Genomic DNA, 12,119 nt, shown 5'->3' with positions numbered 1-12,119 from the left:
GCGGGCAGCTGGGCAAGCAGCCGTTTGCTTCCTGCGTGGCACCGAGTGGCGGCTTCCAATCTGGCGAGCCGGGTTCGATTCCCCGCTCCTCCTCCACGTGCAGCAAGGTGGCTGACCTTGGGCCGGCCCCAGTTCTCTCAGAGCTCTCTCAGGCCTCCCTACCTCACGGGGGCGTCTGTTGTAGGAAGAGGAAGGGAAGGTGATTGTAAGCCGCTTTGAGACTACTTCGGGTAGCGAAAAGTGGGGCATAAGAAACCAGCTCTCCTCCTCTCTTCTGTCCAGCTGACTTGCAAAGCTGTTTCGTTCCCTTTCCCCACTGTTAAAATTAGACATTCAAGCGTGACAAAATGTTTCGCGGTGTTCTAAGGCTTCTCTGGCTCCCAGATGGCCGTGGCTCTCGGCTGGGGGTCCCGTGGGCCTGCCAAGGTTTCTTGGGGCAGCTGCCAAATCTTTTTAGAAACTGGTGGGGTCAGGTCAGGCTTCTGCCCAATGCAGCTTTTGCTTGGCCCCTGGTTGCCTGTGCAGATTTTTCCGAAATCCTGCTTTGACAGCAGCTGCAACTAGAACACAAAGCTACCCCCTGGGTGACTGAAGGAGAGCTGTGCCGATTATTTTTGTGGCTGGCCCCACCTTTTAGCCTTGTGCCCACGCGTCGTGGCAGGATTCCAAACGTGCACAAAGGCTCAAAAAAGGTTGTGGACCCTGCGCTGGGCGATATTCCCTGTTTGGGACATGTACCTAGAGAGGAGACGACTGAGAGGGGATCTGATCACCATCTTCAAGTATTTAAAAGGCTGCCATGGAGAGGATGGAGCAGAGTTGTTCTCTCTTGCCCCGGAGGACGGACCAGAACGAATGGGATGAAATTAATTCAAACGAAATTCCGTCTACACATCCGGAAGAAGTTCCTGACAGTCAGAGCGGTTCCTCAGTGGAACAGGCTTCTTCGGGAGGTGGTGGGTTCTCCATCTTTGGAGATTTCTAAACAGAGGCTGGAGAGCCATTTGACGGAGAGGCTGATTCTGTGAAGGCTCAAGGGGGTGGCAGGTGACAGTGGATGAGCGAGAGGGTTGTGAGTGTCCTGCATAGTGCAGGGGGTTGGACTAGATGACCCAAGAGGTCCCCCCCAACTCTACGATTCTCCTCTCCTCGTGTAGATTCTCCTCTCCTCTCCTCCTGTATAACCAAACTGCTCCACACGACGGAAAACATTCCACGCCTGGCTTCCCCCCCGAAGCCACGGATCTGCTTTGGGATCTGCATATTCTTTATTCAGCACTTCAAGTTTACATGGCGGCGCCGGAGAGATCGGCCCCTGACGTTTTTCCAAAAACGGGTATTAAAAATTTCTATTGCAATTTGACTTTTTTTGTTTCTCGCCCGAAAATTCCGATGTGCGCTGTCGTGGAAACGGCCTTTGGCTTAAACAATAAATACGGACCGAGGAGGGGCAGTCGGGCTTTGGTGAAGAAAGGGGGGGGGGGAGGTCCGCGCGGAAACGCTCCAAGCCCTGAACTCGGAGACGGCTGCGTCTCTCAGCGCCGGCCGATCGATTCCCCGCCCCCCCCCCCGGAGTTCGCTGTGACCCCACGTTGGCCGAACACAAGAGGCCGGGTGGCCCAGACTCACCTGCTGCCCCCTTTAATGGATGGGGAGGGGTTACAGACGCCCAAGCCCCTCCCTCCCCTTGAAGACAAAGTCCGGAGGGATTGCACCCATGTAGCCCTCCGCTCGGGCCCTGCCCGGGGGACTCCGTGTCCAAAGGGGCTGGCGGGGGCGCGAGCCCAGAGTCCGGCGGCTAATCCAGGAAGCCCATTTCGACGGCCTCCGCCACCTCGGGGTGCAGCAGCCGGGTGGCCAAGCGCTCGATGTCATCCAGGCTCAACAGTCGCAGGCTCCGGTCGTAATCCTGGGGGAGACAGGGGAGGGGGGCTCTCGGTGAAAGTCCGCAGGAGGTGCAGGGGAAGAGAGCCGGCTCGGTGCGGGCCGTGAGAGTTGTGGCCTCTTGCTCTGGAGACACGGGTTCGATTCCCCGCTCCCGCCCATGAAGCCCCGGTGGGTGAACTCAGGATGGAGCTCTCTCAGACCCAACCCACCGCACAGGGTGACGGCTGTCGGGAGAGGAACGGGAGGTGATTGTAAGCCCCTCTGAGACACGTGAGACCTGCAGGGTGACCTTGGGTCAGTCCCAGTTCTCCCAGAGCTCTCTCAGCCCCCACCTCCCTCACAGGGTGACAGTTGTGGGGAGAGGAAGGGGAGGTGATTGTAAGCTGCTGTGGGATACATGAGACCTGCTGAGTGACCAAGGACCATCTTCAGTTCTCTCAGAGCTCTCTCAGCCTCCACCTACCTCACAGGGTGACAGTTGTGGGGAGAGGAAGGGGAGGTGATTGTAAACTGCTGTGGGATACATGAGACCTGCTGAGTGACCAAGGGCCATCTCCAGTTCTCTCAGAGCTCTCTCAGCCTCCACCTACCTCACAGGGTGACAGTTGTGGGGAGAGGAAGGGGAGGTGATTGTAAGCCGCTCTGGGATACATGAGATCTGCTGGGTGACCTTGGGTCAGTCCCAGTTCTCCCAGAGCTCTCTCAGCCCCCACCTACCTCACAGGGTCACAGTTGTGGGGAGAGGAAGGGTTGGCAAATGTCAGCCACTTTGACACACATGAGGTTTGCTGGGTGACCTTGGTCCAGCCCAGTTCTCCCCGAGCTCCCTCAGCTCGGGCTACCTCACAGGGTGGCTGTTGTGGGGAGAGGAAGGTGACAGGATCGTCAGCCACTTTGAGACTGCATCGGGAAGTTAAAAAGTGGCGTGCAAAAACCAGCTCTTCTTCACAAGCTGACCCTGAGCCCTCATGGAAGGATGACATAGGCAGTTAATAAATAAATACATAAACTGTTCTTCCGCCTGGCCGATGGCTGAGGCCGTAGTGGCTTAAAATCTTGCCAGTCTCCCTCCTATCCTCTGCGTGACGAATCTGCATGGCTGGACAACGGCCGGGGGAGGAGTTATTCGGACCACGCAGCACAAGCGTGAAATGATCTGAGCAAAGCCCAAGGAGACCTCCCGCTTTGGCGGTTTCAGAAAGCGGAGGCAAATCTCCCCCAAAACAGCGGCTTTTGCAGCAATCCTTCCTCACCCCCGAGCCTCCCGCGAACGAGGAAGACCATCTCGATGTACGGACGCCAACAGGAAGTGACGATGGTGTGCCAGCATCTTCAGGGGTAACGCTCTGGGGTTTGGGCAAAACTCTATTGTTTGAGGCCCATTTTTTTAAAATAGAGCTTTCCCAAAAAGCAGAGCGTTGCCCCCAACGTGCTGACTTTGCTTCCGGGTGACGTCAACACGCTGGAGCTCTTCTGGCTTCTGGTTAGTGCAACGGGGCAGGTGGGGGGCTCCCAGAGAGCACCCCCCTTCCCTTGCCGACAATGCGGTGTTGCGTGGTACCCCCCCCCACTCCCGCCTGCCCCTGCCCGAGAAATCACCTTTTGCAGCTGCTCCAGGACTTTCTCCGCGTCGGCCGTGCTGTAATGCCTGCCCAGGACTTGAGCCAGCGTGTGCCAAATTGCCGGTGTCTGGGGGGGGCCCCCTCTGCGGCCCGTTTCTTCGGGGGACGCCTTCTCCGGCGGCTTGATCACCAGGTTGAGCTTTGACTCCGGCCCGATGGAGTAGTCGGAGAGACGGTGTTCGTCTGGGGAAGGAGGAACAAGGCGGGGTCAGCGACCAGGTGTTCGGCACTGGGAAGCCGTGTGTTTGTGGGGGGCGAGGGGCGGCTGAGCCACACCCCGGCAGCCGTTTTTGGCGAGGGTCGGGCAAAGCTATTCCCAACTTTCTAGTCTGGATTCCCAAGCGATTCAAACCCAGCTGCTATTTGCAGGCAGCAAAGAAGGCTACGGCTCTGCCAGAAGGAAATGCATCTGGTTGCTTCATAGCAAGGACAAAATAGATATTGTTGTTATAGTTGTTGTTATTGTTGTTATTATAATAAAATTCTATACCACCCGGTCCCAAATTTCTTTTCTTTAGATATCTGTACTCTGCCTTTTATTTATCTTTTTATCTCAAATGACTTATTTCTTTTCTTTACATATTTAGACTCTGCTTTTTTTCTCTTCTTTTTTCTCCTTTTTTCTCAAGTGACTTATTTCTTTTCTTACCTATTTATACTTTTCTTTCTTCCTTTCTTTCTTTCTTATCTCAAATGACTTGTTTTTTTATTTTCTTACCTATTTATACTCTGCCTTTTCTTTCTTCTTTTTTTATCTCAAATGACTTATTTCTTTTCTTTACATATTTAGACTGTGCATCTCTCTTCTTTTTATCTATAATACCTTATTTCTTTTCTTTACATATTTATACTCTGCTTTTTTTCTCTTCTTTTTTCTCAAGTGACTTATTTCTTTTCTTTTCTTACCTATTTATACTCTTTCTTTCTTTCTTTCTTTCTTTCTTTCTTATCTCAAATGACTTTTTTTCCTTTTCTTACCTATTTATACTCTGCCTTTTCTTTCTTCTTTTTTATCTCAAATGACTTATTTCTTTTCTTTACATATTTATACTCTGCTTTTTCTCTCTTCTTTTTTATCTGAAATGCCTAATTTATTTTCTTTACATATTCAGACTCTGCTTTTTCTTTCTCTTCTTTTTTATCTCAAATGACTTCTTTACATATTTATACTAGGTTTCTTCCTCCTAAAGGGCCAATTAAGTGGCATTTATAGAAATGAGTACCACCTCTTCATTGATTGTACAATTATTGGAAATGGCCTTGAATTCCACATTCGACACCAAGATCTCATCTTTTTCGTCTTTGTATTAAGAAATGCTGCTTGCCACGTAACCTTTCACCTACAGTGGAATACAGAACAGCTTGAATATAGATATGCTTAAGACCAATGCCCGAAACAGCCAGCAAACAGCCCAGGGATATTTTGACTAAGATTATGGAATTTAACATCCTGGAGAGAACAATGCTTGGTACAACCAGGCACCAGAATATACTCTGTTTAGTATAAGCTCGAATCCAAGAATCATAGAGTTGGAAGGGATCTCCTGGGTCATCTAGTCCAACCCCCTGCACTATGCAGGACACCCACAACCAGGATGAGTCCTGACCTGGTGGCCCTACCACATCAGAGGCACAAGATCAGGGTTCCAGGGCTGGCCTGGACATTTTGGGGGAGGAGAAGAAGGGGCCTGAAGATGACTCAGAGCAGACCTGCACTGGTCCAGACCTCCAAGCCAGCCCTATCAGGTAAAGATATAAATCCCCTACATAACCCAAACCAATGTACAACATTGTTCTTTTCTCCTCTGGTTTCTTTTTCCCATTCCAGCTCATTTAAAGCGGCTAATTTGGTTCCGGGCCAGGCACACCCTTTCAGAACCGGACAGGCATTGGCAGAATCAAGGGAGGCATTTGAACCCACCCCGAAGTGGTTGAAGGATCGGGCGCGCGTCTGGACAAGACCCCAAACCATATGCGGTCGGAATTCTCCCCTGGGGGTATTTGGGAGAGAGTAGCAGAAAGGAAGCAATCAGGCTCAATTTTTATGCAGAGATTTCATCTGATTGGTAGACAAATCAATTTGCGGGCCTTGATTTCATTTACTTTAATCTGTCCACAATTGGTAGGATTTAATCAGATTTGATGGCAACAGCTTCAGTGGTAAAAAAGATGGCTGAAGCAATTCCCAGCTCTCTGTCGAGTTTCTGCTTCTGTTTGCGTGCCCCCTCCATCAGCATCTCTCTCTCTCTCTCTCTCTCTCTCTCTCTCTCTCTCTCTTTTGAGGGGGCATCAAATCGCAACTGATGTCTGGAGATCCGGTAGTTTTCAAGGCAAGAGGTGAACAGAGGTGGTTCTGCCATTAGCTGCCTCTGTTCTTTGGTTTTCTCTCATCCAAGTACCAACCAGGGCTGACCCTGCTTAGCTTCTGAGATCTGAGCACAAGCAGAGACGACCCGTCAGCCGAAGATGAATAAACAGAAAGAAATTTCCAAGCTGGCGATGGCAAAAAAGCTTTATTCAGAACGGGTTCCTAGGTATAAAGCCTCGTTTTCGTATTTTACTTCCTCAGTAAACTTATTTTTGTGGCGCGGAGTGGTAAGGCAGCAGACACGCAGTCTGAAAGCTCTGCCCATGAGGCTGGGAGTTCGATCCCAGCAGTCGGCTCAGGGTTGACTCAGCCTTCCTTCCTTCCGAGGTCGGTAAAACGAGTACCCAGCTTGCTGGGGGGTAAACGGTAATGACTGGGGAAGGCACTGGCAAACCACCCCGTATTGAGTCTGCCATGAAAACACTGGAGGGCGTCACCCCAATGGTCAGACATGACTCGGTGCTTGTACAGGGGATACCTTTATCTTTACCTTTAAACTTATTTCTGAATTGTTTTTTTCCCCAGGGATACAAACAAAGTCTTCAACTCACTGCCTAATTCTTATATTTTATACTTTATACTTTAAGCCATATAATTTGGGTCTATTAGTATCAAAGGTCCATAAAGGTAAGTATCTTATAAATGGGCCAGCTTGTAAATTTCTGTTTGTTAGCTTCTGAGATCTGGGAAGATCCGGCTAGCCTGGGCCACCCAGGCCAAGGTATGAGATGAGCAGAGGTCGTTTGCCGTTGCCTGCATCTGCATAGCAACCCTGGACTTCCACAGTGACCTCTCATCCAAATACTAATCAGGGCTGCCCCTGCTGAGCTCCTGAGAGCTGACCAGATCAGGCTCTGGAGGTTCACTGTTTGCACATCCCTGACTGGCCAAACCAGTCCCAGATGGCTCTCCCCTTGAGACTTTGAAAGGGCCAATTTAGACATAAACAACGTTGCAAAATCTATCACTGCAAGCCATCCACACGCCCTGTAAGCGCTTCAGTTGACGTACGGAGGCAGTGCACAGGAAAAGGAAGTGTGCACCCTCTCCCCGCCCACACCCCCTCCAAGGCGTGAGCCTAGAGGCAGAAAGCACCCAAGCCGGACAGACCTCAGCTACACCCCCGGAATCGGGCGCACACTTCCTCGCTGTGCACATTGTACACCTGTTCTCTCTCCACATGTGGGGAGTATGCACGGGTGGGGCCAATGCAGTCAACTCCTCCCCCCCTCCACAATGCTGCACACCCCCACGTGTCACATATAGCAGACTACAGCCTCTGGCACACACCCGTAAGCGTCCACTGTGAATTTTCTGATCCTGCCAGAAAGCAGGTGCAACTGGGGTGTTATTTTGTGGCGGCTCAGCACAACAGCCTGTCTAACACAACGCTCTGCCGTCTGACGGGCAGCCATTCATTCTTAAGACCTGCTCGATTCGAGTCCAGGAGCACCTCTGAGGCCAACGAGATTTCCAGGATATGATATTTCGAGATCCAGTGGTCACAAAGGTGTCCCAGGAAGGAAGCCTAGACTCTTCTTGGCTTCTGAGATGGATTTGAATCCAGTTCTTCCACTGCAGACCAATAAGACCTCTGATAGTTTCTTAAAATCTGAACTCTTCAGGTGGAGGGGGAAGGGTTTGGACCTGGAGCCAGTGAGGCACTCATGTTTCCCCTTCCAAGGAAGCCTCCGGTGAACAAACACCGCCTCATCCTCCTGAGCTGCACAAAGGGAGTCCTACAAGTATCCCTTGCCCCCACCTCAGCCCCTGCCCCACTGACTTCACCCACCTGCCAAAGCCTTGCCTTTGAACAGCAAGCGCTGCTGGGAAATGGGGACATTCAGCTTCTCGGAGACCAGGCGCTTGAGAGAGGAGATGCGTTCATCTGGGGAAACCTGGAGAGAAAGGACAGGATCAGGTGGGGCAAGGCCCACAAGAACGTAAGGGGAGCCCTGTTGGATCAGGCCAAGGGGCCCTCCAGTCCAGCCTTCTGTGTCACACAGGGGCCAAAGCCCAGTGGCCCTCAGGAGGTCAGCCAGCGAGGCCAGAACTCCAGAAGCCTTCCCACTGTGGCCCATCAAACGGCAAAAATATAGAAAGCATCACCGCCCCAGATGTAAGAACATAAGAGAAGCCATGTGGGATCAGGCCAGTGGCCTGTCCAGCCCAACACTCTGTGTCATGGCCACCAAAACCAGGTGCCCTCAAGGAGATCGACCAGCAGGGCCAGAACTCCAGAAATCCTCCAAGCACCAAAAATGCAGACCATCATCTCCAGCACTGCATTCCATCTGTACCTTGTGGCTAACAGCCACTGATCAAACCAGGACCTTCTACATGCCCAGCAGAGGCTCTGCCACTGAGCCAGGGTCTCAGGTCAAGGTCTTCCCCATCCCCTCCTGCCTGGTCCTTCTAACTGGAGATGCTGGGGATTGAACCTGGGACCTTCTGCCTGCCAAGCAGAGGCCCTGCCACTGAGCCAGGATCTCAGGCTAAGGTCTTCCCCATCCCCTCCTGCCTGGTCCTTCTAACTGGAGATGCCGGGGATTGAACCTGGGACCTCTTGCCTGCCAAGCAGAGGCTCTGCCACTGAGCCAGGGTCTCAGGCCAAGGTCTTTCCCATCCCCTCCTGCCTGGTCCTTTTCACTGGAGATGCCGGGGACTGAACCTGGGACCTTCTGCCTGCCAAGCAGAGGCTCTGCCACTGAGCCAGGGTCTCAGGTCAAGGTCTTTCCCATCCCCTCCTGCCTGGTCCTTCTAACTGGAGATGCCGGGGACTGAACCTGGGACCTTCTGCCTGCCAAGCAGAGGCCCTGCCACTGAGCCAGGATCTCAGGCTAAGGTCTTCCCCATCCCCTCCTGCCTGGTCCTTCTAACTGGAGATGCCGGGGATTGAACCTGGGACCTCTTGCCTGCCAAGCAGAGGCTCTGCCACTGAGCCAGGGTCTCAGGCCAAGGTCTTTCCCATCCCCTCCTGCCTGGTCCTTTTCACTGGAGATGCCGGGGACTGAACCTGGGACCTTCTGCCTGCCAAGCAGAGGCTCTGCCACTGAGCCAGGGTCTCAGGCCAAGGTCTTTCCCATCCCCTCCTGCCTGGTCCTTTTCACTGGAGATGCCGGGGACTGAACCTGGGACCTCTTGCCTGCCAAGCAGAGGCTCTGCCACTGAGCCAGGGTCTCAGGCCAAGGTCTTTCCCATCCCCTCCTGCCTGGTCCTTTTCACTGGAGATGCCGGGGACTGAACCTGGGACCTTCTGCCTGCCAAGCAGAGGCTCTGCCACTGAGCCAGGGTCTCAGGTCAAGGTCTTTCCCACCCCTTCCTGCCTGGTCCTTTTCACTGGAGATGCCAGGGATTGAACTTGGGACCTTCTGCTTGCCAAACGGTGCTACACCACTGAGCCACCAGTCCTTCCCACCCTCCTTACGTGCTATGGGAACTTGTCATCCCTCTTAGGCAGCATGGTGCTTAGAATGCCAACACCAGGATCCAGGAGACGCGGGTTCTTATCTCCATTCTGCCCAGAGGTTCACTGGGCTGCCCTACTCTCTCAGCTTAGCCTACCCCACAGGGTTGTGGTTAAGCCTAAAACGGAATAAGGCATACTCCATCCTGTGCTGCTCAGGAGGAAAATGCCATAAAAGCGACATGCTAAGCAAGCCAGGGCAGCCCTTTCTCCATCCCCACCCCAAATGTGAGCCCCCTCCCCAATAACTTAACCCAAGGGAAAGAACTGAAGCCTAGACCTGCCTAGAAACTATGACTTGCACCCCCAGATATCCACCTTGGAGGCCCCTCCACATAAGGGATTCCCCGGGCGGCTCAGTGTCCAAAGTGCGGGTTGCCAACCTCCAGGTAGTGCCTGGAGCCCTCCCAGCCTTCTGACCATTTCCTGGAAGGGAGCTCAGTCCCGCTGGGGAAAACAGCAGCTCCAGAAGGTTTTGTGCCCTGCTAAGGACCCCTCCCCATCCCTCCCCAGGCTCCGCCCCCAAATCTCCAGGGCTGGAGTTGGCAACGCTAGGGAAAGCCTCCCCAGGGAGGTCCCTCGCCCCGGCCTCCGGGCAGCCGAGCTCGCCCCGCGGCCAGGCGCCGCCCCAGCCCCGGGAGGGAGAAGGGGCTACCTGCAGGCTGCACTCCCGGCCCTGAAGCGCCTTCACCGTCAGCAGCATCTCGGGATCCCGCAGCCCTGCCCGCCGAGCGGCCCCTTTAACTGGACCATAGACACTCGGGCGGAGGGCCGAAGACAGAGCGGCCTGGGGTGCGGAAAGAGCCCGGGCTCCCGATAGGCGAAAGAGCGTCCCGGCCGCCCCGCGCGCTCAAAAAGGGCAGCAGCACGTTCGCCGGCCATAGAGAGGAGGGCTAGAGACGTCACAAGCGGAAGCCGCCTCCGTGGGCGGGGCCGGGAAAAAAAAAAAAACCTCGCCGAGCCGGAAAAGAGGCCGGAAACGCGCGGCTCTCGTGGCACGTGACCCGCGCTACCATGGAGGGAGAACAGGGGCGGGCTAGAGCGGCTTTTGGGGGACATAGAGATAGGGGAAGGTGAGGGTGCGGCTGTCAAGCGACAGCGAAAGGGTGGACGGTCCAAGCGTGGGGAGAGGGGAAGTTCGTCTAAGGGTTAAGGTCCCAGTGGGTTTCGGACAACACTTCGGGTTCTCAAATATAGAGCGTAGACGCCCCTGGGGAAGAACAGGACCCGGTTGCCAGCTCTGGGTCGGAAAATATCTGGAGACTTTGGGAGTGGAGCCGGGAGTGGGCGGGATCTGGGGTGGGGAAGGACCTCGATGGGGTCCAATGCTTTCTTCTTTTCTTATAACCTATCACCACGTGATAGGAGCCTCTTGTGGTAAGAGTGGTAAGGCAGCCGTCTGAAAGCTTTGCCCATGAGGCTGGGAGTTCAATCCCAGCAGCCGGCTCAAGGTTGACTCAGCCTTCCATCCTTCCGAGGTCGGTAAAATGAGGACCCAGCTTGCTGGGGGGTAAACGGTAATGACTGGGGAAGGCACTGGCAAACCACCCCGTATTGAGTCTGCCATGAAAACGCTAGAGGGCGTCACCCCAAGGATCAGACATGACTCGGTGCTTGCACAGGGGATACCTTTACCTATCACCACGTGGCGTGGTGGTTTGAGAGACCCAATCCCCACGTGACCTTGGCTCAGTCACTCATGCTCAGCCTAGCCTACTTTACAAGGTTGCTGTGAAGATAAAATGGAGAGGACACAACCATTGATGTAGAAAGTGGGGACAGGAATGAAGTAAATAAGCAGAACATTATCTACCAATTGGAATGTCAGAAGGACGATTGCCATTTAGCCTTGAAGCTTTAATATCATTATGGACAATCCCGTTTATGAAGGGTGAAGCCCCCTTGGTTGGCGAAAGTAGACCGCTTGCTCAAGGCAACTGACATCGAATCAAAAACAATAGGGCTGCTGCAGGCAACAGAAAACCAATTGAAGAATTTTAAGCACAGTGGAATCTTTATCTGGAGTATTTGGCAAAATGAAACTTCAAGCAAATGGGGCCTTTGGGGGGTAGAGGAAGGGGTGATATTGTAACCAAAGGCATTCTTCCCGTGTTTCTAAAGGTAAAGGTATCCCCTGTGCAAGCACCAGGTCATGTCTGACCCTTGGGGTGACGCCCTCTAGCGTTTTCGTGGCAGACTCAATACGGGGTGGTTTGCCAGTGCCTTCCCCAGTCATTACCGTTTACCCCCCAGCAAGCTGGGTCCTCATTTTACCGACCTCGGAAGGATGGAAGGCTGAGTCAACCTTGAGCCAGCTGCTGGGATCTGCTGCCTTACCACTCTGCGCCACAAGAGGCTCTTCCTTGTTTCTATATCTATATAAAAATTAAAAAAATTAAAAACAATAGCTTTAGGTGGGCAGCAAGAGAACAGAATTTGAGTCCAAGGCCACCTTGAAGACCGATGAAAGTTTAATTCTGGGTACAAGCTTTCGTGTGCATGCCATCAGAAGACGCATGCATGCACATAAAAACTGGTACCCAGAAATAAACTTTGTTGATTCATACTTTGTTCTGACAGATCAAAAAGACTGTATACCAGGCTGCGTCCTTTGCTTCTGCTTCCCTGGCAAACATCCATGAAAAATTATCCTTAGGGACACAGCTAATAGTGTCTTGCATAACATACCCGTTGATCTTGTTCCGTTCCTGTCCAGGCTGTGTTCTTCGGGCCATGACGGAGAGTAGAGTTCCTGTGATTTGGGTTCAAAAAATGG

General features: G+C 53.0%; 1 protein-coding gene across 1 annotated transcript; it reads right to left on the bottom strand.

Moving 5' to 3' along the window:
* Positions 1-1,249: 1,249 nt before the first annotated feature.
* UBL4A (ubiquitin like 4A) lies at positions 1,250-10,252 on the bottom strand. The gene is made up of 4 exons (XM_077329609.1): positions 9,999-10,252; positions 7,670-7,775; positions 3,487-3,692; positions 1,250-1,909 (listed from the first exon to the last, which is right to left on the bottom strand). Exons 1-4 carry the CDS (start codon positions 10,044-10,046, stop codon positions 1,799-1,801), a joined length of 471 nt encoding a protein of 156 aa, XP_077185724.1. The 5' UTR covers positions 10,047-10,252; the 3' UTR covers positions 1,250-1,798.
* Between the last annotated feature and the right edge of the window lie 1,867 nt (positions 10,253-12,119).

The sequence above is a fragment of the Paroedura picta genome, chromosome 3 (assembly GCF_049243985.1).
Source record: "Paroedura picta isolate Pp20150507F chromosome 3, Ppicta_v3.0, whole genome shotgun sequence".
In the NCBI taxonomy this organism is placed as follows: Eukaryota; Metazoa; Chordata; class Lepidosauria; order Squamata; family Gekkonidae; genus Paroedura; species Paroedura picta.
The sequence above is the reverse complement of the archived record's forward strand: the minus strand, read 5'-3'. Positions and strand labels throughout refer to the sequence as shown.